The 27931-nt window shown below is 38.0% G+C and overlaps 1 protein-coding gene across 2 annotated transcripts in view; it reads left to right on the plus strand.

The window, feature by feature from the left end:
• Window positions 1–27931, plus strand: part of LOC125659804 (macrophage mannose receptor 1-like) — a 46542-nt gene that overhangs the window by 17783 nt on the left and 828 nt on the right. For both annotated transcript variants that reach the window (XM_056148758.1, XM_056148759.1), the window contains exons 4-14: window positions 547–668; window positions 812–939; window positions 2343–2524; window positions 4432–4562; window positions 5447–5580; window positions 6590–6741; window positions 9534–9652; window positions 11183–11313; window positions 12262–12437; window positions 15694–15824; window positions 15928–16052. In XM_056148758.1, the coding sequence (XP_056004733.1) occupies window positions 547–668; window positions 812–939; window positions 2343–2524; window positions 4432–4562; window positions 5447–5580; window positions 6590–6741; window positions 9534–9652; window positions 11183–11313; window positions 12262–12437; window positions 15694–15824; window positions 15928–16052 (1531 nt within the window). The remainder of the gene's footprint in view (window positions 1–546; window positions 669–811; window positions 940–2342; window positions 2525–4431; window positions 4563–5446; window positions 5581–6589; window positions 6742–9533; window positions 9653–11182; window positions 11314–12261; window positions 12438–15693; window positions 15825–15927; window positions 16053–27931) is intronic.

Raw genomic sequence — 27931 nt, forward strand, 5'->3', positions numbered from 1 at the left:
AATTATATCGATTATTGTTTTCATCATTTGAAAGACGTGTTGATACGGTATAAAAATAAAATGCATATTTAAGAAAAGCAGAAAAGGGTGTACAAAATTGTTCATTTCGCAACCTCAGGATTTTGACTAAAGGATGGGTCCAAATTAGAATTAGTCATATCGTGTTAATATTAATAAACTAGAGTATTTAAAGACTTTCACCAACATTCACATTTCAGGGATATCACATCTTGTTTTATACTTGATTGATTAATATTAGAATTTAGCTTAGATATACAAAACAGGATTTTTTTCTCTCTCTAGAATTCATAGCTCATGGGGCTAGTGATACATGTACTTTTAGCTAATACTCAGGTGACCGATAAGGCCTGTGGGTCTCTTTTTTGGTTTGATATATTGAACTTGACTTTCAATCAGATAAAGTAATGCATCCCATGAAACCATTCTTTTGAGAAACAGACAGGAAAGGGATTAATCTAGGAGATATTTCCCATTGATGTATAATGGAGACTATCTATGTATGATTTTAAATTGATGCTGTTGCAGGATTGGGTAAACATAGAATCCGAGACAAATCAAATATATAAGACGGGAGGCTGGTACATGGGTCTGCAGAAATCCTCCAATGGTGGTTGGGCGTGGACCACACAAACCGGAACCACAACTATGTGAATTACACAACCTCTTTTCCTATGATAATTCTTTTTAAAGATACTAGTATATTTCTATAGAAATAAGTATACATGTATAACGCACGAAGCATCTGAATGTCATATTAATTTTCTTTTCAAATTCTTATTGTCACACATAGAAATTGGAAGAACGAACCAGACAACGCCGATGACCAAGACTGTGGGGCCATTAACCAATATGGTCGTTTCTCAGACGATTTTTGCAACAATCAATATGGATACATTTGTCAATACACAGTCTCGCCAGGTATGGAAGATTCCTCAGTTTGGGATGGTTTAATGAACAAAGAAACATAACTTATGATCATTTGGGAAGAGAGAGTAAAAGGGAATTGAGCAGGGAATGCAGTATAAATATACTGGAGGGAGGGCGAGGGCAAGAGAAGGGAGAGGGAGGACAAGGGGAGGAAGGACAAGAGAAGGGAGAGGGAGGACAAGAGAAGGGAGGACAAGGAGAGGGAGGACAAGAGAAGGGAGAGGGAGGACAAGAGAAGGGAGAGAGAGGACAAGAGAAGGGAGAGAGAGGACAAGAGAAGGGAGAGGGAGGACAAGAGAAGGGAGAGAGAGGACAAGAGAAGGGAGAGGGAGGACAAGAGAAGGGAGAGGGAGGACAAGAGAAGGGAGAGGGAGGACAAGAGAAGGGAGAGGGAGGACAAGAGAAGGGAGAGGGAGGACAAGAGAAGGGAGAGGGAGGACAAAAGAAGGGAGAGGGAGGGCAAGAGAAGGGAGAGGGAGGGCAAGAGAAGGGAGGGGAGTAAGAGAAGGGAGGACAAGAGAAGGGAGAGGGAGGACAAAAGAAGGGAGAGGGAGGGCAAGAGAAGGGAGGGGAGTAAGAGAAGGGAGGACAAGAGAAGGGAGAGGGAGGGCAAGAGAAGGGAGAGGGAGGACAAGAGAAGGGAGAGGGAGTAAGAGAAGGGAGAGGGAGGACAAGAGAAGGGAGAGGGAGGACAAGAGAAGGGAGAGGGAGTAAGAGAAGGGAGAGGGAGGACAAGAGAAGGGAGAGGGAGGACAAAAGAAGGGAGAGGGAGGGCAAGAGAAGGGAGGGGAGTAAGAGAAGGGAGGACAAGAGAAGGGAGAGGGAGGACAAAAGAAGGGAGAGGGAGGACAAAAAAAAGGGAGAGGGAGGGCAAGAGAAGGGAGAGGGAGGACAAGAGAAGGGAGAGGGAGTAAGAGAAGGGAGAGGGAGGACAAAAGAAGGGAACCAGGGCAAGAGAAGGGAGGACAAGAGAAAGGAGAGGGAGGCAAGAGAAGGGAGAGGGCGGCAAGAGAAGGAAGGGCAAGAGAAGGGAGAGGGAGGGCAAGAGAAGGGAGAGGGAGGACAAGAGAAGGGAGAGGGAGGGCAAGAGAAGGGAGAGGGAGGGCAAGAGATCTAGAAGGGAGAGGAAGGACAAGAAAATGGAGGACAAGAGAAGGGAGGGGGAGGGAAAATTAGGACATATGAACAAGCAAAGATAACTAACAGTGATCAACCTCAGAAATCCCAATAAATAATACAGAGTTAAGAGTTGGGCAAACCAGGGTGGGATCAGGAATGAGGGAGGGGCTGGAGGGGGGATGGATCTTTCATGTCCATTTCTAATGATCGAAATATATTTTAACGCATGAATTTCACAAACTATGTATTTATTGAGTTTATGAAAATATTTTCAGGTCAACAGTGTCCAAAGAATGGTGGCAAGGTGAAACATTGGTTTACCAATGGGAATGTGTGCCTGTACGTCAGTAATCCCCTCAATGTCAACGACCGGTTCACTTGGCAAGGAGCCAAAACAAAATGTCGCAATACAAATGCTGCTGCCACTTTACTGTCCGTGAAGAGTTATATGGATGTGGTGAGTAATGTTCATTCTTACATGTTTTGTTGCCTCGATCAACCAAGTACTCTGAAATTATTTTTTTGGGGTTCATAGAAATTATAATTTGGTTCGAGTTTTTTAACCTATATGTATATGATCGTATGCAGGGTTTATTACCAAAAATTTATCTCGAAGCTGAAAAACTAGTGATCATTTGTTAAGGAGAGATTCAGTAGGCGAGTCCATGTTTTGAACATGATTTTGTTGAATAGTCACCCAGGCTGGTTTAAAGCTCTTAATAATCACTAGTCCTTCTCCTAGAGATGACAATGGTAATCATGCAAACCAGCTGATCCATACAGCGGCACAGATAACAGGTACAGGTTTTACAGAGTCATGATGCAACACAGTGTTCTTGAAATTTACCAGTCCCAGTCCGAAGGATTTGACTGTTTAAAATTTCCTCGGACCGGTAAAAGTTCACAGTATATTTCATTATTATGACTGATAAAATCTTGATATATCTAATACATCAGAACTACATTTCGAGAACTCTGCAATATACATACTATTTGAACCTGCAGGTTTCATCTATGAATACATCTATGAACAACAACTAAAATTGTACAGCTAAGGACTACCCCAAAGTTAAAGTGAACGTCTATTTATGTTTAATCATGTTTAAAGAGGCTATGGAAAAATCAATTTGAGCATAAGAATAATTTCTACAAAGAAAAGATATCTTTTTGAACATAGGTCATAAATTAAAATCTCAACTTTATGACAAACGGGATGACTTCAGCTTCTCCATCGTCAACTTCCCATATTTATGTAGCAATATTCCATTGTCACCTGCATATGGTGTTTATGTCTCTCAACTGATTCGATACGCAAGAGGTTGTTCTGCGTACGATGGATTTTTAAATTGCGAGGCAGGTTAGTGAAAAACAAGTTGAGGTTACAGGGGTTTCAACAGTCTCGTTTAAAGTCAGCATTTCACAAATTCTATGGTCGTTATAACGACCTAGTTTACCAATATAAGCTATCATTTGTTCAAATGCTTTCTGACTTGTTTCATACCGATTGTTAGGCCGTTCTTGGCACACTGATCAGGGGCGGATCCAGGAATTGCGGTTACGGGTGGCGCCACTTTATGAGGCTGGGGACCGCCTTGAGGCCAACACCCCCGGAAGCTCCTGGATTTTACAGATTTTATAGGGCTTGAAATATGTCTCCTATTTAAGTCATTTGTACTATTTTCTATTATTTTTGATAAGGTGAAATTAGTAAAATGACGCAAATTTTAAGGGTTTTTGGAAACAAATAAGTTTTCCCAATAAAGTAATTCAAGAAATCAAAAGATTTTGTCATTTATTTCTCCGAGAGTGGAAGGAATTATTGTTTTTTTTTTATTGTTTAGTACATTTTTTAAATAAGATACCACGATTTATCTTACATCTTCTTGATAACTAATACTCCAATTCTTTTTAAATTTGGTATGAAGCATCTTTGGGACATGGGGGGGGGGCATAAATTGTAATTGTAGGACTCCTGCATTCCCGGGGCCTTAGGAGCGGGGTGGGGCAACAAAAAAAAACCTGGTAAAAATTGACCAATTTTCAATAATGAATTTGTCCGGGCCAATTTTCAAAAATCTTATCCCGCAGTCATAGTGATGTAAAGCATAAAGGCGTTTACCAGCCAAGCGTTTAGCGCAACTAACACCCGTAGACTGAACACGATTCTAAAACATAATTATACGGTACCAGAAAGCTCTTTTCCCTAATACTTGAAGTAATGTAACTCGCTACATAATATATAACCTCTCAACAAGTTGCAGGGCATGCGTTAATTAACGTGACAGAAAATTGTTGTTTCATATTCTTTTATAAGAGTACGTCAACCTTTGTGATGTTCTTTCATCCAGCTTTTTTCATGCCTAGGCCTCCATACAGTTTACATTGTCCAGTCAAAACCCCAATATACAAATTCCATGGTGGACGGGTTTAAATGACCGGCTGAAAGAAGGAGCGTATGTTTGGCAAGACGAATCGCCATACAATTCCTCGATAATGTAAGTTGTTTACCGACATGTTCTGAAATACCACTCTGTCTTGGGGTTCTGCGTTTCTCTCACACAAGAATACAACTTCATTTATTTCTTAAAAAGGTTGAATATACCACATTTGAATTATTCCTTAATGAACAGCAATGGCGAAGTAAAACAAAAATGGCGGAGGAATTTGGGTAGGACCCATGTATTCTTGTACCGCCCTTTACTTTGTGATTTTTTTGGGTAATATGTTAGCTTTGAATAAGAAAATGATGTTTATTAGATTACTCAGACATTCCTTGAATACAGAATTTTCCTCCAATAATAGCTTTCATATGGGGGTGGGGGGTGGGGGAGGTCTCAGACGCTCCCTGTCCCTTCTCCTGCCGTATTTGTGAAGGTGTTGAATATCAAAACTTCATTACAGAGGCAAACTTGATTAGAAATAAGATTGTACATGGACTATTACATAATTAGGTTCGAACAATTTTCTCACAGATACATGTATCGTACGGATTTAACCTGACCTCTTTACCAGAGCCTTATTATGCAAAAATGACACGGTATCCGTAGCTCATAGTCTCCATAGAAACCGTACACAAATTAAATGCAAGACCATCGTGGCAAATTTAAATCAGTTCTATAGATACAATCCCTACCCTCATGCTGGACATTTATTACTGGTGCAGTTTACTTATCTTGTGGAGTCGGGGATAAAAAAAATAATGCGCTACGTTAAATGAAACTTACCCTGAAGGCTCAATGATATATCCCCCACTTAGCTACGTCACGGAACGAATCAATAAAAGAACGTCCGTAGACAGTTTCAAAACGCGGCTTTGCGTTTGTTTTATTTTGATCTCATGGTGAAGTTTGATGTATGTGATCTATTAATATGATTACAGAACTTGGGACAAAGCACCAAGTGCCGACGCCTCTGAAAATCAAAATTGTGCCATCATGACGGCAGGGGGATCAGTTGATGACGTCACATGTGCCACTCGAGCTTTCTACGTCTGCGAGGCAAACTCAGTAACAGGTTTTGTAATTTTCCATTCTCTCCAAATCATTTATTGAAAAGCGTCCAAAGGCATTTATATTAAAATTGTTTGGCCATAATTTTTTTGGTCTTTTGACATAGGCGTTTGATATTTGGCATGTTTGTATACCATAAGACAGTGTATCGCGTACCACATTTGATGACATTTGACTTTGACCTTTCATGTAAAGGTAAAATAAGTCTTTTACGTAGGCCTTAGATATTTGGTATGTTGGTAAATTTAATTTGCTATCATATGTTCACAACACTGTACCTTGGTTGAAAATACAGGCAATTGTATCGTTTGGGTTCGAATTTACTATTAAAGAATTCTTTAATAGTAAATTCGAACCCAAGCGATACAATTACCTGTAGTTGAAACACATATATACAGGTGACTGTTACGTGTATGTATCCTAACTCTACTTAAGAGAGTATCCTTACAAATGTAAACGCTATGGGAAATGGAAGGGGAGACATGAGTTTTAGTGCGCTAAAATAATTCTTCCTAGTTTTGTTTTGTTCATTTTCTTTTAAAATTAAAAAAAAAATTCTTATTAGATTCTTCAGACACAGATATTACATATATGTCTCTGGATACGTTTATTTATTTTAATATTTTTCTTTTATCATTCATTATTAAACTAGATCGTTATAACGATCATCGAATTTGCCAAATGCTGACTTTAAACGAGGTTGTTGAAATCCATGTGACATCAACTTGTTCGTCAGAGCCTGTCCCAATTTAACAACTGATCATACGTAGAACAAGCTCTTGCGTTCACAACAAATTTTCAAAGGCATTTATTTTCGTATCAAAATTTGAATGAAAATCGCAGAAATATTGTATGGTAAAATATTCATATGTAATAGATTGTGAAGAATTCTAATAATATTCAATATATAACTATAATAGCTTCAATTCATTACAATTTTCAAATAAAGTCTAAAAGACTGTTTAAACTTACTTCTGAGTTCAATGATTCAAATTCTATATTAAAATATTTAGACTATATTGATCTCGGATGCGGAACTTGGAAGAGGGCAGAAGACAGATGCTATCTATTTGGTAACGGTCAAGGATATACATGGAGTGATGCGCGGCAAAAATGTCAAAAGGCAGGCGCGGATCTCTTAAAAATCGACGACAGAAACCAGCATGTGAGTGGTATTTAGTACATCTATATTGCATCAAATGTCGTGTCTGATTTTGTCATCATTTTATGCGTGAAAACTACCTCAAATGATTTCTGATGTGTTTCATGGCGATTGTTAGGCCGTTATTGGCACACTGATTTTGACTACGGATAACTCCGTTTACCTGATCAAGATATAGGGCTCACGGCGGGTGTGACCGTTCGACAGGGGATGCTTACTCCTCCTAGGTACCTGATACCACCTCTGGTATATCAATGGGTCCGTGTTTGTCCAACTCTCTATTTTGTATTGCTTATAGGAGTTATGAGATTGTTCAATGTTCGTTATCTTCACCTTTCATATATACAGTTGTTATCAATATGAATAAAATTTCCCTAATTTTGAAATTGAAGCAAGTTAACAAATTATTTGACATGTTTTAACGCGGTTGAATTCATATACAATAACTTTTAACGATCAGATTGAGCAATAATCCAAAATGGTATTTTTCATTAAATTTATATCATCATTAAAAAGCACATATACCTTTACAATTCAAGCTTGTATATTACCATATGCGTCTTTATTTAGAATTTTTTTATATTTTCAAAAAACGTCTTAAAACTCATCACCTGAGCTGAAAGATCAAGTGAGCTTTCTGATCATTTGTTGTCCGTTTGTAAACTTTTCACATTTTAGACTTCTTCTCCAGAACCACTTGGTACAAATCATCCTTTGGTGAAGGAGATTCATGTTTGTACAAATTAAGGGCCTTTAACCCTTCAAAGGAAATTAATGACAAAAATGTAAAAATAGGGTGGGGTCATTAAAAAATTTTCTTATCAAGAACCACTCCGCCAGAAAAACTGAAATTCAAATAAAAGCTGTCTGACATAGTGAAAATTCCAAGTTCGTTAAAATCATGACCCCCAGGAGTAGGGTGGGACCACAATAGGGGATCAAAGTTTTGCCAGCAAATATATAGGGACAATCTTTTTAAAAAATCTTCTTCTCAAGAACCATTGGGGCATAAGAGTAGAAATTTACCTGAAAGCTTCCTGGTATAAAGTAGATTAAAGTTTGATCAAATCATGGCCCCCGGGGGTAGGGTGGGGCTACAACAGGGGATAAAAGTTTTACATGCTGATATATAGGAAAATCATCTTCTCCAGAACCAACAGGTCTATTTCAAACAAACTTAGTTCAAAACTCCCTTAGGTGAAGGGAATCAAGTTTGTTCAAATGAAGGACCATTTCCCCTTTAAAGGGGAGATAATACGAAAATGCAAATCTAGGGTGGAGTCAATTAAAAATCTTCTCAAAAACCTCTGGGTCAGTAAAACTGATATTAGAACAAAAGCTTTCTGGCATAGTGGAAATTCAAGTTAGTTAAAATCATGATCCCCAGTGGTAGGATGGAGCCACAATCGGGGATCAAAAGTTTACATGTAAATATATAGTGGGAACCTTTATAAAATCTGCTTAAGAACCACTGGGCCATAAGAGTGGATATTTACCCGAAAGCTTCCCGGTATAAGGTAGATTCAAGTTTGTTCAGATCTTGGTCCCCGGGGGTAGGGTGAGGCCACAATAGAGGATCAAAGTTTTACATGCTGATATATAGGAGTATCTTCTTCTCCAGAACCAATAAGCAAATTTCAATCAAACTTGGTACAAATTATTCTTTGGTGAAGGAGATTAAAGTTTGTTCAAATGAAGGGCCATTCCCTTTAAAAGGGGAGATAATCACGAATATGTAAAACTAGGGTGGAATCATTTAAAAATCTTCTTCCCAAGAACCACCTGGCCAGAAAAAGTGGAAGTTTGAATGAAAGCTTCCTGACATCACCTTTCATATAATAGATTGAAGTTTGTTCAAATTATGGTCCCTGGGGCCACAATAGGAAATCAAAGTTTTACATGCGAATATATGTTGATATATAGGAAAAATCATTTAGAATTCTTCTCAAGAACCACTTGGCCATAAAAGTTGAAATTTACACGAAAGCTTCCTGTTATGGAGTAGATTTGTTTGTTCAAATCATGATTCCCGGAGGTATGGTGGGGCAAACAAAACAAATAAATAAATATCCCTTTAGTGTGACTGACCTCCCGAAATTATGTTCTAAGAAAAACTCAATGGAATGTTGGGAATAGGAATGAGAGTACCAAACCCCCGTATGCGTAACCCGGACGGAGTTTACCCAAGATTGAGCGGAGGTATAAATGTCTAGGTGTTGCGTGATTGGCTAATATCAAGAGTGAAATTATTTGGAATTGAAAGAAATATTATAGAGGTTCAAATTAATTGTCAGGATGAAAAATTAGCGTACAAAATCGAGAAATGACTGAGGAAATTACCATGGTAGGGGTGTGCTTAAAATGAAGTGTGTAATTTACTGCAGATTGCTATGTGTTTTAAAAAAGTACAAATATGGCCTATAAAAGGCACGGGACCCTATATATTTTTTGTCATTTTATATCAACACTTGGAATGAACATTGAAATGTTTGCGGTAATTTATTTAAAATCGATATAGTTAATTAGTGAGAGGGCCAAAGGTTAACATTGAGGTCTATGGGAAATGAATTGGTACTCTTTTCCCAATAACTACTTCTTTCAGTTCTGGCTTATAAGTAATTCGTACATACTTCTTTCCGTCCTAGCTGATAAGTAACTCGTACATACTTCTTTCCGTCCTAGCTGATGAATAACTCGTACACACTTCTTTCCGTCCTGGCTGATAAGTACATTTGTAACTCGTACACACTTCTTTCCGTCCTGGTTGATAAGTAACTCCTACATACTTCTTTCAGTCCTGGCTGATGGTTCAAGATATGAATGGAGGGCGGGGTTACTGGACAGGTCTTGGGGACGATCACCACGAAGGAACCTGGCTGTGGCAGGATGGTTCTCCGTACATTAAAGATTATGTGTAAGATTAGATGAAAGAGCTACGTGAATGATACAACATCCATTACACAGTACTTGTTCTTGTATTTCTAAAATACTTCACACTGTAAACAGTTTTAGAAATTTATTTACAAATATTACAACTAGTAAGCATCGTCGGAAACCCACGGTTGATTACGCTTCGTTCCTCTCTCCATCACCCGTGCGTCCATTCATTCCCACCCGCTCGTTCTCATGAATAATTAATGAGGCAATTTGATTGGGCGCTCATCGTATACCGTGAGCGAAGTTGTCCAATCAACGAGACGCTTTCAGCCCAATTTCGGTATACAATTCTTGTGATAGCAAAGTTAAATTGATTCTACCTTTAAAAACAGAAGAGCCCCGTTCATATAACGATTACTTTGCTTGGGCGATATTTTAAAATATTTATTCATGAAAACGAGCGAGTAGGAATGAAAGGACCCACGGGCAATGGAGAGAGGAACGAAGCGTAATCAACCGTGGGTTTCCGACTATGCTAGTAAGTAAAGTTCGTTTATGTTGTTGCTTATAACCAAGAGGCCACAAAAAAGAATTCTTAAATCAAATCAATTCAATTTTTTATTGCTCAAGACTTTCATCCTATGGTAGAATTCAACAAATGAGCAATATTTTATCCCTAAAAAGAAATAAAAAAGATTTGAAGTCGGATTCTGGAGAAATATGAAAATATAACGGGGTAGTGTACAACCCTGGAATCAATAATAACCAAAACAGAGATTTGTAAATATCACAGAAATATGTCTTTACTGAGATTACAAATACAATTATATAGATTCAAACATCGAAGGTGTGTACACTTATATTTCTTAATGAGTTTTATGCACAGTTCCTTATAAACATTCAATATTCAGAGCTGATGGTTCTATGGAAGGTGGTCAAACAATTGCTATTCATCGGGGGGAAATTACCCCCTTATCACTGGTTATCTATTCTTTTGCTGCGCACTCACTTTCCCAGTAGGTCCTAAATCTAAAGTCCGGCGATTTGGCGCTAAATGGCCAACTGCTATAACTTGTTGTCAACAATAATCCTATTGGTGTCGCCTGGACTGTTGTTTAATCCAGATTGATCAGACGAACTTTGCATACAAATCTTATTTTCGATTTCTTTTGACACACCTGGTTGGTCACAGCCCTTGAAAAATTATCTGTACTGTTGTCGTGATAATGGGTAGTGCGATGATTGTATAATGGACCAAAGGACGTGGAGAAGCCCGCTGTACGGAGCTTTTATTGACTATATGTATAAAAAACTTTACATTGTACTCCAACAGGCGAAGATAAAAATTCACCCCACCCCCTAAACCACCTAGCATTCCAAATCAGATCAATAAAGCGATTGCTTTTACTTTCAATACGTGCAATATTTACACATTTCATAGTGCACACATCTGCATTAGAAGTTAGTTTACAGTTTAGTGCTTACAAAAACATGTTTTTTCCTTTGCAATGATTTTGATTCGGTTCAATGAATATATAATACCCATCTGTTACTTTTTTCCCATCAGAAATTGGAATCACGAGCCCAATGATTACGCGTCAAACGAGGACTGTGCTCAGATGTTTGGGGACGGCGTTCTGAATGATCTGGATTGTCAGGCTCATCTGGGATACATTTGTGAATACCCAGTGTCATCAGGTAAACACACCTGTCCTCAGGTAAACACACCTGTCATCAGGTAAACACACCTGTCCTCAGGTAAACCACACCTGCCATCAGATAAACACACCTGTCATCAGATAAACACACATGTCATCAGGTAAACACACCTGTTCTCGGGTAAATACGCCTGTCATCAGGTAAACACACCTGTCCTCCGGTAAACACACCTGGGTACAATATATAATGTACAAGATGTTTGACGAAAATAACATAGGCCATCATATATGAAGAAAAAATTGATGCAGAACAGAGCGCTACAGATCCACCCTTATAAAAACCTTCGATTTACAGCGCACAAAAACATGCGCAGAGTTGAAGCCTCATATTGTTGTATTCTCAAATCGCCGTCTCATAAATTTAATATAAAAAAATTAATGAATATTTGAAGGTATGCTTGGACACAAGTATAGTAGTAAAATATGTTTGGAATGTTTTTATCAGATTTATGACTCTGAGACGGCAATACAAGAATACAACAATATGAGGCTTCAACTCTGCGCATGTTTTTTGTGTGTCGTAAATCGAAGGTTTTTATAAGGGGTGGATCTGTAGCTCTCTGATCTGTCCCAATATTTTCACAGAGAGCTACAGTTCTGTAGCTAGTATAGTATAATGAAACGAAAAGACATGTTACGTACAGCTCTATTGACGGTCATTACAATGTACATGTACACACATGTGCATGATATATGTAACTACTAGTTATGTTGCTGACCTTGATATATAGATACCGTATCCCTTACATGAATTTATATGATAATAGAATGTCTAACAATATCACTGATTTAGCATTCGAACTGACACCTCAGGCAGTTACAATTTGGTGCTGGGATATGACAAAACTTAGATGCCAGAAAACCAGTATGCATGTCTAAATATAACTTTAAGATCAAATGATGTACCTGTTAAAATTTTATTTGAAAGCATCTCAGACGTGTATTGGCCAATGGGTCGGGCATGGAAAGTCGTGTTACTATTTCAGTAACGCTACATCTTCTGACAAACTCCGATGGAAAGATGTATACCAGCGGTGTAACGATCTGGCGTCAGACGCCGGGGTCACAGCTAATTATCTAGCCATCGACTCCAAGGACGAAAAGGCGAGTTTTATTTGATCAAATACAAAAATGAAATCAAATTCTTAGTGTGGAAACAAAAATACCAAAAGATAACATTTTCCGGCAACGGATTTGAACACAAGAACCTGACGTTTTGAACCCATGTTCCTTCTGAGCCACCCATTATTAATGTGCGAACCAAAACTTATGAATACATATTTCCTGAAAATTCGTAGATTCTAGGTCTTATCAATATTTCAATATCCGATTCCATTTTTATCAAACATTTAAGTTACAGTTTTAGGCCCAAAATTGTGTTTACGGACACCCGTGACCCGACCGACCCTATATTTTTGCCCCGACCCTAAACTATTTCTTCGGAAAATATATACCCGGTAATTTTCAGGAAATTTCGTCTCCTTCCGGAACCTAACCCGCTATTAATCCACTTTTATAGAAATGGCGAGTTTCGACAATGGGGGTTCAGTCAAAACGGTGAGTATTTTATCTCTGACCTTCAAAGAATGTGTCCACCTGAGGGAGTCAATAAGTGTTATTGCACCATTCCAAAATCCCTCGGCATTTATAGTTATTTTTAACCAATATTATGACTTCAACCTAGAGAACCCATGGGGATCCGGGCTAGAATAGGTCCACAGTACCACTTATTGCAACGAAATGGGGCAACCACAAAAAACTGAGTCCACGTGTCGCAGAAGATGTGGCACGATAAAGATCCCTCCCTACTCAAAGGCCGTAAGTGCCGAGCATAAGCGCCTTTCAACGGCAGTGGTGACGTCTCCATATGAGTGAAAAATTCTCGAGCGAGACATTAAACGTAGCCAACCAACTAAATAACAATTTATGTAAAGTTGAGATAACACCACTCCTAACAGTTAGTGAGGTTATTTAAACTGTCAAGTTATACAACAAGTACACAAATAATAATACACTGAATAGCAAAAAAAATAAACCCACCAAAAACCAAGAGGCCAACAGGCCTTAACGGTCACCTGAGTACCTTGCATTTAAGTCACACTATGGAGTCTTTTGTGAACATGTATATGATCTTTCAAAATATACATACAATTTCTATTCAATTACAGAAGAAGGAAAAATAAAAGTTTGAAGCATAAAAATCACATTGACACCCCCGGAAGTCTAAATCGACTCATGGTCCCTGAATTTCATAATTATAGAAGAGGACATCAAAGACATCAAAACCATGCATTTAGTTTATCTTCCATGACTGTGAAAGTAGATAAATGAGATTTTTATGCATTTTCATATGTGGCCATATTGGTCCTACCCAAGGGCTTCAATCCCTGACACAGGAACCACGTATTTCTCAATTTAAGTAGATCTTCATGGACATCAAAATCATGCATTTAGTTCTTTTCAAATATATATGGGATTAGAGAAGATTTTCCAAGTTTTAATACATTTTCATTATATGGCAATATTGTTCATACCCTAAGGCCTCAATCCCTGACCCAGGAACCGTGAATTTCTCAATTTAGGTTGAGAGCTTCATGGACATCATAGTCATGCATTTAGTTCTATTCAAATGTGTATGGAAGTAGAGAAGATTTATAACATTTTTCACTATAAGACCATATTGGCCACGTCCAAGGACCTCAACTCCTGACCCAGGAACCATGAATTTTCACAATTTGGGTAGAGAGATCAGTGGCGAATTTAGCCCCCCCCCCTCCCACCTAAAACTTTCAAGTGGGCTCTTGTTTAGAAAAATCTAAACGATAAAAGAAGCAATAATTTCTTCCACTCTCGGATAAATAAATGACAAAATCTCTTGATTTATTGAATTAGTTTTATTGCGAGAACTTACATTTTCCCCAAAATTCATTAAAATTTGCGTCATCTTATTAATTCACCTTATCAAAAATGATAGAAAATAGTAAAAATGACTACATAGGAGACATATTTCAAGCCCTATAAAATCTGTAAAATCCAAAAGCTTCTTGGGGCTTTGCCCCCTGGGCCCCCACTAGGACTTCGCCCTGGACCCACTGGGGGCATAAAGACGCCCCTAATCGCAATTCCTGGAGCTGCCCCTGGTGATTCATGGACATCAAAGTCATGCATTTAGCTTTTGTCAAATATATATGGGAGTAGAGAATAATTTATAAGATTTAGTAGTACATTTCACTATATGACCATATTGGCTCTGCCCAAGGACCTCAACCCCTGACCCAGGAGCCATGAATTTCACAATTTTGATTGAGGGCTTCATGAACACCATAACTATGCATTTAGTTGTTCTCCTACATCTGTGGGAGTATAGAAGATTTGTGAAAATATGGTCTTTTTAACAAATTTGGCCACGCCCATGAGGACCCGGGGTGTTAAGGTAATAAATTTCACAATTTATATTCCTCTTACCATAGAGATGCTCAGTTTTCAAGAAGTGAAAATGTAAAATTGTTACGCATGACGACGAAGATCAACGGCAATAGGTTACCCGAGCGACTCAGGCGACCTAAACACCCGAGTGACTCAGGTGACCTAAACACCCGACTGACTCAGGTGACCTAAAATCCGACATACCGACCCTTTTTTTCAACAGTTTACTGTAAACACACATTTTTGGCCTTACTGGATTAAATATATAAGAGTGAGAAACAGATTTTTGTCAGTAATCAGGGGAACCTTACTTGTTAAGGTAACATTTTTCAAGTTACACTTTCCCCCTGTCAACAGTAGATTTGGGGGTGGGGTGTACATGTTGCTTAATTTGTCTCTTCATATACATACATGTACCTATTTGACTTTGACAAACTACCCAGTATCGTAATCTTGCGTTTTACCCACGCACATGGTAGCTTTTTTCTTTACTCGAAAATCCCGTTCAAAGTGAGAACCTCCTGATTGCTTAGAAGAATTTATATCACAATGAGTTATATATTTAATATATAGGACTCAAAACGGGTGTGACCGGTCGACAAGGGATGCTGACTCATCCTAGGTACTTGATCTCACCTCTGGTATATCCAGGGACCCGTGTTTGCCCAACTCTCTATTATGTTTTTCTTAAAGGAGTTATGAGATTGATTACTGTTCGTTATCTGCACCTTTCATATTTAATTCGTAGAACTGAGCCACTTAAGAGCTTGATATCGATGCAAAACGGCATAAATGCAAGAAACATAGAATCCACGGATTTTCAGGAAATATTTGATTAGTGTTGATTTTCGGATTAAAAGGGGTGGGTCAAAGGGGGCATCAGTTCAAACGTCAGAGGTCTGTAGATTCGAACGCTCATTATGGATATTAACAGACATTCGTGGAGTCCCAGGTGGCCCTGCAGAAGAAACCCGGGGGCGGTTGGTGGACCGGCCTCACTGATCAACAAGCAGAGGGTGTGTGGATATTCAGCGGAGAAAATGCCCTTCCGGATCCATCACTCTTGTAAGTAAATTATGAACATCTTATACTAACAATTTAAGCAGATTCAAAAACGAGTATACATGAAAATGGAGTTGTCTTTCTTAACACAATAATGATTTGGCAGGAAATGGGCGAACGAGCCAAATAATGCGGGTGGTAATGAAAATTGTGCCGTTATGTACGAGGGAGGAAGATTCAATGATCTACCATGTGACGCTAAGGCCTATTTTATTTGTGAGAAGCCTGTTGGTAAGTGGCACGTTTTAAACACAGACACCTGAAGTATGGACACCACACACCCTTTTTGATTTTTTTGCGGCGACAATTTCTCCGAATTGTGTAGATTCCCTGTGTATCCTATCCCAATTTCGATTTACGTAATCGTTTCTCGCAATTTTTATAAGCTTTAGAGATTGGCCTTCTATCGGTATACTAAAATACAGAAGGTAAGAAACAAAAATTTGTAAACAAACAGGGAGTTCCGGCTTCGGGGCACATTTTCCAATAATCTCGGCTGAGATTCGGCTTGGCTGAATATTTGGACTGACGCCTTCACCGAATCTCGGAGCAGTCCTTCATAATTCATGTCTGGAAATTCACTTTCAGCTTCGGTCGATTCTGGAAATTAATGTGCACTTCGGTGACACTGCTGTTAGCTTTAAAGGCCCTTGGTGATATTTCATCTCGTCATGGGGCTTTGGTTACATTCAGCCCCTTGAGTAACTTAAGGACTCCATTACTGTTATGTCTAGGTCTTCAATCCTGGGATATTCACCCTTCATGTTGCATCGCTTAGAAAACCCCTCAACTGTGATGTTCACTTTTTCCGAGAAGGCTTCCTAAAACTGCTTGTTTAGAATATTTGCTTTGTCTACTGATTCCTGGTGAAGAAGACCGTCCCTTATTAGGGGTGGTATATTATTACCGTCTGACTTTCCATGTTTGATGAAAGTCCAGAAACGTTTATTTCTGTTTTGTTTCGCATCATCTGGTTCTGATGTTATCATGTTGTCTATATACTTCCAATATTAGCGTCGTATCTCCTGCTGTGTTTTTCGTTTTAGTTCCTTGTAGGTGTTAACATCCTTTATATTTCTTGACTTTTTCGTTCTCTTATAACACGTGTTCCTTTTTCTTATCGATCTACGGACATCTCGTGTAATCCATGGTTTACTATCCTTATTCCTGGCTAGCTTGGATGATATATGTTCCTTGATACTTCCTGCCAGTGCCTGTTAAAAATATTCCAAAGGTTGTTTGTTAAAAGTGCACCGTCCCTCATGGATTCAATGACAGATAATACTTCTTTCATATCTTTCCTGATATCGTCCCAGTTTGCCTTTCCGCATAATGGTATTTTACGAGGTCGTTGTTGTATTCTAGCTGGTATGACGTCTAATTCTACAAATACTACATCATGATCTGAAATACCAGGCATGGTATCTACCCTGTTGATAATGGATGGATGGTTCGTTACCACTAAGTCAGATTGAAGTCCCCTGCTGACATAATAACTGCATTGTTTACCCTGCATGCTCTTTCCATACTTTTGTAATAACTTAGGAGGCCTTCTTCATTACTGTTTTTTGGATTGTAGAAACTGGATAAATAGATTGTACGATGACCAACTGGGTTTAACTTACAATACACGATTTCACACTCCGGATCGAATTCAGGCACTGATGAAGTGAGAAGATAATTTTTAACTGCAATGATTACACCCCTCCGCTAAGATTTCTGTCCTTGCGATAGGTAGTATAGCCCATCAGTAGAAACTGTAAATCTTTAATAGAGTGGTCAATCCAAGTTTCATTTCCAAAGATTACACCAGGATTTGTGCTCTCGATAAGTTTGAGTAATTCTCCCTGTTTTGTTTTAACTGACTGAAAGTTAACATTTAAGAGTATTAGATTTTTCTTATCCTTCCCATTACTGTGGTTATGATTTCCTCTTTCTGGGGTGGAAGTGTGTAGGGGGCGCGCATAGCTGAGTCGCAGCCCGGGCTCTCTGGTAGATCACTGAGAGCACTAAAGTTATTACTGGTACTGAAGACCATAGAAAAACAGAAAGTTGAGAAGTTCGGACACCAACACATGATGCAGTCCCAGGCTAAGGCCGATTCGTTTACATGTTGCTGGTATGATCCTGATGTCATTGACTGGCATGCCCTGTGGTACCATTGATTACAGGTATCACAAACTAAGCCATGTTGGCTCCAGTTTACTGGTTGGTCACATGTTCCGCATGCATGTTGATGTGTGCCTTCACTAACATAATTACTACATGTAGGCCCCGTATTTAGTGCAATGGCATTTGACAGCAGTAATAAAATGAGTGATATGTGGTATATGCTGAAACCTTTTACCGTATGTTGATCGTTTTCCTTCGGCTTCGATGCGCAGAAGGATAATTCGTACCCTCACGTAGGACCCGGAGTCACCCGAAATTTCTGCCTCGTGGTATTGTACACGGTGGATATGCTGCTTTCATTTTCATGAATTCCTATCTCGATCTTAATAAACAATGAAAGAATACAGTATTTTCAGGACATGTTAGCAAAGCATTCAATGTTACAACATTGTTCGATTGTCTAAAACAATCAAGGAATCATAATTCTTTATTTTGATAACGTAACACATCTATATCAATCATCACTCTCCTCGAGACTAATTATTCGAGAGTCGAATTTCAAGGGTACCGCAATTTAGTTCTATTTTTAGCGACGCCTCTCACTGGCGCCAGGATTCATTGCTACACCAGGTTTAGCAGGGAAAATTGTCGCTAGTGGATTTGGTCACTCTTAAAAGCAATAAAACACCGCTTCCACTTAAAGCGACAAAAATCCTACGCATGAGCAGAAACTAGGGTTCTGCGCCTCTTTTTTCCCTATATAATCTATTAGGAACGACCAAATCAACTAGCGGCGGTTTTTCCTGTTACCGGTAAAAGACCAATCTCTAAAGCTTACAAAAGCGTGAAACGATTACATAAATCGAAATTGGGATGGGATAGACAGGTAATCCAAAAAACAAAAAAAACAACAAAAAATGAGGAGGGAGATAGTATAGAGTCTATACTTCAGGTGCTTGTGGTTTTAAACCATATAACAAGCAGTTTTCGTCATGACTTGTAATCTTTCACTCCTTCATGGATAATGATAAGCGAATTGGGTGGGTCTAAACACATGTAGTATAGGAATATGAGTAGACCTAGTGCTTTCCTTTTTGGCCGGGTTGCACGAAGTGCATATCAGGTCTATAGTATTGTGAAGTGCGGGCGGGCGGGCGGTTGGGGAAATTTTGTGAAATCAACTCCTACAGTTTTTTATGTACAACCTTGAAACTTTGCAGAAAGTAAGTATATATATTGAAGTTATGCACTAGGTTTTTTGAAGTCTGACCTTTGTCGAATATGGGCGCTACAGCAAAAAGTTGTTACTAAAAATAGAGTTCAACTTGAAAAAGGTAAATGAGATTATCTTTTGTGGTTAAATTTAGTTGCACTACCTCTGAGGAAAAATTCAATTATATATGAATGTCAAATTTTCTGGGCATGAGTTGTAAATTTGCAATATAAATAGAGAAATTCTGTTTCTTTATCATATAATCATATACAATTCAAGCACAAGTTATTGTTCATTTTAGTTATTATTACTTAATATTACATATATCAGCAGTGCTCCAAGTTGCGAGTAAAACGGTCAGAAAATCAATTTTGCGACAAGAGATTATAATTAAGTCGCATTTTCGCGAGTGAAGAAAATTTGGGCAACCAGTAAAATTTTAGGGGGGGGGGGGGGGGGGGGGGGGGGGGGGGCTAAACCAACAAAAAAGTTTCTACGTCGTTTGGGGGGGGGGGGGTATTATGTCTATCTTTGCAAAAAAGTCCCTCCCCCGGTTCCGACGCCTATGGGTTTTATATTTGTAAACAAAGTGAATCAGTTATCATTTACCAGTTGTTTTCATTAAATGACAGCCAACCTTGAATGTAACTTATTTAAAGTTTTTATGTAATAGACCAGTCGGGCTATTTTCCCATAATTTTTAATAGGCCAGACCATCAAACCAGTAGCCTGAACCATGACCTAGATTTGAATTTTACATTATTTCCACAAGCACTTGTTTCGTATTTGATCACCCCCTTCTTCTTTCTCTCCACAAGATAGCTAACTCAATTTCAGACACCCCAATTTCAAAACTCCTATATTTTTGTTAAAAATGTATCATTAATCAACATTACCGGGGGTATTTTGATATAGTTTAATTTGAGATACTTTTCTCTTGTCAAAAAAATTGTTCCAGTTGTCCTCTGTCAAGCCTCTTTATTGTAAACCACTCATTTTGTCTGTTTAAAGCAAAGAAAGAAACATTATCTTTTTATTTCATAGTCTAGATGTTAGAGGTTATTTATAAACCTTGTTGGCCACATATAGAGTCCTTGTACATATATGTAAATATACGCTTCCTAGACTCTAAATATTTAGAGGATGCAGAAGTATTCTTGCACTTCATGTTTTACTCAAAGCAAACACGAGAATAGAGGGGGAAACAACTGAAAATCCCATGATACAATTGCCCTGTTAGGGAATTGTGTCCAACCTTTTAAACAGTCGTAGTGATGAACCATCGGAATATTTTTTCATGATTGATTATCAGTATAATCGGACGCACTATAATTGATTAATAATCGATTAATTTCAAGTATTAAATTTGTTTATTATTGAATGAAGAATGAATTGGTAAAGAATTTGGGGTGATTTCTGAAATGCATTTTTGATGTATTTTTTATCATTGGAGTTATTTATCAAATTAATACTTATGAATTAGTTACATTCACAGAAAATAAATCAAAATATCTTCCTTGCACAAAATAAAATAATTTACCTTGGACTTCGAAAGGCCGGGAAAATAATAGCTCCGAGGGAATGTCACATAAACGGGTCCTCCAATATGATTCTACATGTATATAGTCTGTTTCCCAAAAGATTCGATGTAGCGCGCGCCCTCTGTCGTCATAATGGTAAAACAACAAGCAAATGTTGAAATGCAGTAAACGAATGAGCAAATTCGAATGTCAAACTATCATTGGACGGATTACCAAATTTTTTTTACTGTAACTCGCAACTGCAATGTTCAAATGCTCAAATACGGATGACGAAGATCTAATTTCAAATTTACATTGAATAAATAATGCATTCACTTGTTACGCATATACACAGACATTACATTCCTTTACATCTTACGCCATTCAAATAACGAATATACCGTTATGTACTACAAATGTAAGATAACGATTAACATTTTTCTACATTGAACCAATGGCGCATTTAGTAACAACAAATACATAATTACAAATATAGAATATTGAACTCTTTGGCTCTCCATAGATCACAGACGTGCGGTTGTTTTCAGTTTCGCATGGTATTTGGCATGTATGATGTATGAATGTGTTAGATATTACGCATCCGATTGTGTAAGTATATTCGTCTCAGTTAGAGGTGTTTATAACATGTGTTATAATGATTATTGTAAAGGCACCAATCGGATTATTACAAAGCAAAAAAAAAAAAATAAAAAAAAAAAAAAAAAAAATACCACACACAGAGACTCTTTGTCTGAATATTGTTGAATAAAATATGTTTTTGTCAATGGATGAATGCGTTAATTCTAAACTGATAACTTACGATTCGTCATTTCATTGTCAAATCGCATTATGAATAATAGCTACTAGTAGGCTGTTTATGATTGATCTTTACGCACTGAATAGCATGGATCAGTAGGCTTTGCGGAAAAAAACCCAATCTAGAAACAATTCAACTTTTAACTCTGGAAATAAAATAAAATCCATACATTTTGCACTAGGAACAACAATACCAGAAACGCCCGTTACAATCTTTTGTAGGGTGTTTTTGTTTCAGCCATGAGATGTAGAATTTTACTTAAAGTATTATTCTCAATACATGAGTTATAGAATATAAAAGATAGTATCAGTCTGACATCGATAAGTGATATACTTTCTTTTGCATCATATGAATAAAGGATCCAAGCATAAAACTGCTATAGGATGTAGATACATGTAGCTGGGACGGATCCAGGAAATGCGGTTAGAGGGGTGTGTGTAACTTTTTGAGGCAGGGGGTCTGGGGGCCGCCTTGAGGGCCCCCAGTGAGTACAGGTCGAAGTGTTGGTATGGGCCCAGGGGGCGAAGCCCCCGGAAACTCCTGGATTTTACAGATTTTATAGGGCTTGAAATATGTCTCCTATATGTAGCCATTTTTATTATTTTCTATCAAGGTGAAATTAATAAAATGACGCATATTTTAAGGGTTTTAGAAAAAATGTAAGTTCTTCCAATAAAAGTTATTCAATAAATCGAAAGATTTTGTCATTTATCTCTCCGAGAGTGGAAGAAATTATTGCCTATCGTTTACATTTTTCTAAACAAGAGACCACGATGTACCTTAAATTTGAAAATTTATGGGGGGGGGGGGGGGGCTCCGGCTGCCTCCTCTCCCCTTTAAATCCGCCACTGGATAAACAAGCCAAGAGCTATAGATGTGTGTACAAAAATGGACAAAGTTTAACAACCTGTATTTTTTTTAACATCAAAGGATATTAAGATCAAAAGGATATTGAGATCAAAATCCTTGCAATACGCATATCTTCAAATTGAATACGAAGGCCTTATATACAAAGGCAAGTACACTGTGGCTTGAAATCTGTGAGATGGCTGTTTTGTGACAGACGACAATGTAATCCCTAAAAACCGCTGTATTGTGACAGACGACAATGTGATCCCTAAGAACCGCTGTATTATGACAGACGACAAACAATGTGATTCCTAAGAACCGCTGTATTATGACAGACGACAATGTGATCCCTAAAAACCGCTGTATTGTGACAGACGACAATGTGATCCCTAAAAGCCACTGTATTATGACAGACGACAGACAATGTAATCCCTAAGAACCGCTGTATTGTGACAGACGACAGACAATGTAATCCCTAAGAACCGCTGTATTATGACAGACGACAAACAATGTAATCCCTAAAAACCGCTGTATTGTGACAGACGACAATGTAATCCCTAAGAACCGCTGTATTATGACAGACGACAGACAATGTAATCCCTAAGAACCGCTGTATTATGACAGACGACAAACAATGTAATCCCTAAAAACCGCTGTATTGTGAAAGACGACAATGTGAACCGCTGTATTATGACAGACGACAAACAATGTGATTCCTAAGAACCGCTGTATTGTGACAGACGACAATGTGATCCCTAAGAACCGCTGTATTATGACAGACGACAAACAATGTGATCCCTAAAAACCGCTGTATTGTGACAGACGACAATGTGATCCCTAAGAACCGCTGTATTATGACAGACGACAAACAATGTGATCCCTAAAAACCGCTGTATTGTGACAGACGACAAACAATGTAATCCCTAAGAACCGCTGTATTGTGACAGACGACAAACAATGTGATCCCTAAGAACCGCTGTATTATGACAGACGACAAACAATGTGATCCCTAAGAACCTCTGTATTGTGACAGACGACAATGTGATCCCTAAGAACCGCTGTATTATGACAGACGACAATGTGATCCCTAAGAACCGCTGTATTATGACAGACGACAAACAATGTGATTCCTAAGAACCGCTGTATTGTCACAGACGACAATGTGATCCCTAAGAACCGCTGTATTGTGACAGACGACAAACAATGTGATCCCTAAAAACCGCTGTATTGTGACAGACGACAAACAATGTAATCCCTAAGAACTGCTGTATTGTGACAGACGACAAACAATGTGATCCCTAAGAACCGCTGTATTATGACAGACGACAAACAATGTGATCCCTAAGAACCTCTGTATTGTGACAGACAACAATGTGATCCCTAAGAACCGCTGTATTATGACAGACGACAATGTGATCCCTAAGAACCGCTGTATTATGACAGACGACAAACAATGTGATTCCTAAGAACCGCTGTATTGTCACAGACGACAATGTGATCCCTAAGAACCGCTGTATTGTGACAGACGACAAACAATGTGATCCCTAAAAACCGCTGTATTGTGACAGACGACAAACAATGTGATCCCTAAGAACCTCTGTATTCACAGGTGACGCATTCAATGTATCACACCGGCAATTTTCCAATCAAAATGAACTTAATTGTAGTTCCATATATATTTTTCATGCAAAAAAGAATGAATATTTTTCATGCGCGATTTTTCTCATTTCCCTTTGTTCTTTTCTCTTAATTTTTGTACCACTGTTTAGGAAATTATGTGTAATTTGCAGACATAATGAATTGTTTCCAAAGGAACTATTTGATGTTAGTAGCTAAGACTAGTTCCTGAGGTGCAATCAGGCTGTTTACGCATTTTGGAAAAAGACGTGGATTTGAGGGTAGTCTTGCTTGCGTGTAAAAAATTAGACAGGTGAGAAAAAAATCGACAGACGAGAATGAAACATAGAACATTTCCGACTGCGTTATTTGACATCAATTTAGCAAACTGATTTTTAATGATTTGTTTTTTTCCTCTATAGTAATAGATAGTGAAAATAATTACCGGTGTGATACTTTGAAAAGAAATCAGAAACGACTACATATATTTAATGGCCATTTCACAAGAAATTAACCTGTTAAAATAAAGAATCTACCACGTGCTGTTACAGAGTTGTAAATTGTGATAAATGACACGGACAGATGAAGGACAATGTGATCCTTAAGTGTCATATTGCTTCAAAGGTGAGACTAGAATGTATTGCTGTCTTTTCTTATATCATTACGTAACTCATTGGAAGAAGTTTCCCTGAAACTCCAGAAATCAAAGTTTTAAGCGTTTCGTGCGCAAAGATTTAAAAAAACAAAACTACCCCCGTATAATATAGAATACAGGCATATCAATCTTAATTTCCAGCCACAAAATGAACATCGCGCTAAACATCACACGGCCTCTCACCTCCATCTGCGCGGGTTCTGATCCCGCTCGCGCCAGTAAGTGAGAAAGTTTCCCAGTTTACTTTCGGAAGGTCGTTGGTCACTTCCCAGGTACATTGTATATGGGTTCTCTTCCACCAACAAAAACTGGGCGCCACCAGATAACTGAAAAATTTGTTGAGTGTGGCGGAAAACATCAAACAATCAACCATGCAGAAGGGGGTTAATCATTCTCTGAAAGGTCGCTGAAACTTTTTTTTATGCCAAATGGCATCACGTTCTACTGGAAAAGCCCACCAGGAGTCAGAAATTTCGTTGGCTCTTTTAGTTAATATCACTTGCCAGTAACCTTTCAACAGGTCATATTTCCTGACAAATTTTGCATTTCCGAATTTGTTGATACAATAATCAATTCTGGGAATCAGGTGTGAAGATTCCAAAAATCGGATATGAGTCTGTTTTCGTGACAGAAATCACTTTTCTGAAGTCAGTATACAATCAGTAGGTACCATTAGATTTCGATACTCTCCAATCACGTTTACTTGGCTCCAAAAAGTCATAGTCCAGCAGTCGCACTTCTGTCATCTTTGCTCTATTCAGAGCTTCAACAATTTCTTTTTTCACTTATAGTGTCATCTAATTCTTCAAAAATTCTTAAAGAATTTTTATCAAACTTTGCATCGGCGTCATTATCAACAGACAAAACATTCTTAAAATGATAAAAAAAAGTCATTTGCACACAAAGAAGAGTTACTCTTTGTTTGAAAATGTTGTAAAAATTTCTCGGATTATTTTTCCTTAAGCAACCCATTCTATGGTCTTCTAGTCTATTGTAAAAGCACTCCACTTTTTTCATATCTATTTTTATCTATCAGTAATTGTTGTCTATTTTCAGAACATTGATCATGGTTGAATGTTCGAAGTGATTGATTGTACATAAATACCATACAAAAGCTTACATCGCTCATCAGGCCATGGCTTTGAATCAACAGTTTTCTTGCGAGTACTTGTACAAGATAAAAACTGTTTTGCAAAATGGTGCAAATATTTCATTTATCTGAGAGACAAAATCATTCACATCTTCATCTAAACTTATACTGTTTTGTGTTGTGTTATCAATGGTGACTTCTAAATCATTTCTTTTGGACATAAGAATATCATTCATCTGCTGCATTTTCCGATCATTATTGTATACATGTACATGTATAGCATATGACGCATTTACATGACTTGCAACACCAACAGCCTCTATATTGTCTGTACATTTTAAAGTAAAATGAATCGGTGCGTGGTGAGACCAAAATTAATGTTAAAATCACCTATTTGTAAATTACGTATCAAAATGAAACATTTTTTCTGCGCGAGAACACAGTGAATCCTACATGGTTAAAAGCGCGATTCCACCATTTTCATCACCTTCAACACGAGACCGTTACAAATCCCCATACCTGTGGATTTACAAAGATCATTTAGTTGTCACCCGAAGGTATCAACACCACGGTCTTCAGAGTTACAATAAAACATGCAAAAATCAATGTCATATTCAAAGAGCTCACCCAACAATGGTTTGGCGATTACATCATGATCAAGTTAAAATCCACCTATGACGTCATTCTTTTGTTCGAACACTCCATTATTTTTCAGGAATGGAGTGTTCGGAAAGTAGGCCAACCTTTATACAAGTAGAAATAAATGCATGCAACAAAAGAATGATAAACGTATGATATGATTAAAATGCACAAAGCTTAGTTGTAGAAAGGGGCCCAGCAAAGGTGGATTTTAATTAAGTGGGTCAATGTACTCGTATCACTCCATTCCTTAAAAGCAATGGACCTCGGAGACTTCCGATGAGATATTTGTCGAACACACACATATATAGGCCTATATTGCTATCTGATGGTTTCGAAACAGGTGCAGGTACAAACATATAAGGTTGAGTGTATCTCCGGTATTTCACCGTCACTACCTACGGTGCTGCTAAAACTGGCCATTTCTCACAGGAATTAAAACGATAATGTAGAGGCGTAATATACTTAAACAACTACAATTGTCTCAGATGACGTCATAGGAAAGGGCGATAATTCCTTCATTCGTTTCTATAAATAACAATTTTTGAATAGGTATTTTGCACATTTACCTGGAAAGTTTTAAAAAACCCAAAACAAACGCAGCAATAAAGTTTTCAAAACGGGTTTTAATGAATTATAAACTTTATTTTCAAATCTATTTTTACCACTTTCGTTTTGTGTCCTCTATTCTTCTCCCCCCTCATCACTTTGATCAGCTCCTTACGCTGCTCAACAATTTCTGGCGGAACGGAAATTGTTCATTTATAAAGCAATTTCTTCCTTTTAGCGAGCTTGACCGCGACTTTACATCTAGGCGCTGTTTAAAATTAATGAATTTCGCCATGATCACCCGAGGTCTGCCTAGGCCTCCCATTCTGTGTACACGATCAAATCTGATAACCGAGACCATCTCAGATGTCATTTGATAAAGCAATTACTGACTTTTGATGAGAAGTACTAGTTACTGACTTTTGGTGAGGTATACTAGTGACTAACAGTTACTGACTTTTGATGAGGTATACTAGTGACTTAATCAGTTACTGACTTTTGGTGAGGTATACTAGTGACTAACAGTTACTGACTTTTGGTGAGGTATACTAGTGACTAACAGTTACTGACTTTTGGTGAGGTATACTAGTGACTAACAGTGACTGACTTTTGGTGAGGTATACGACATGTAGTGACTTAATCAGTTACTGACTTTTGGTGAGGTATACTAGTGACTAACAGTTACTGACTTTTGATGAGGTATACTAATGACTAACAGTTACTGACTTTTGATGAGGTATCCTAGTGACTAACAGTTACTGACTTTTGATGAGGTATACTAATGACTAACAGTGACTGACTTTTGATGAGGTATACTAGTAACTAACAGTTACTGACTTTTGATGAGGTATACTAGTGACTAACAGTTACTTACGTTTAATGAGGTATACTAGTGACTAACAGTTACTGACGTTTGATGAGGTATACTAGTGACTAACAGTGACTGACTTTTGGTGGGGTATACTAGTGACTAACAGTTACTGACTTTTGATGAGGTATACTAGTGACTAACAGTTACTGACCTTTGTTGAGGTATACTAGTGACTAAC

Source organism: Ostrea edulis, chromosome 9 (assembly GCF_947568905.1).
Source record: "Ostrea edulis chromosome 9, xbOstEdul1.1, whole genome shotgun sequence".
Lineage (NCBI taxonomy): Eukaryota > Metazoa > Mollusca > Bivalvia > Ostreida > Ostreidae > Ostrea > Ostrea edulis.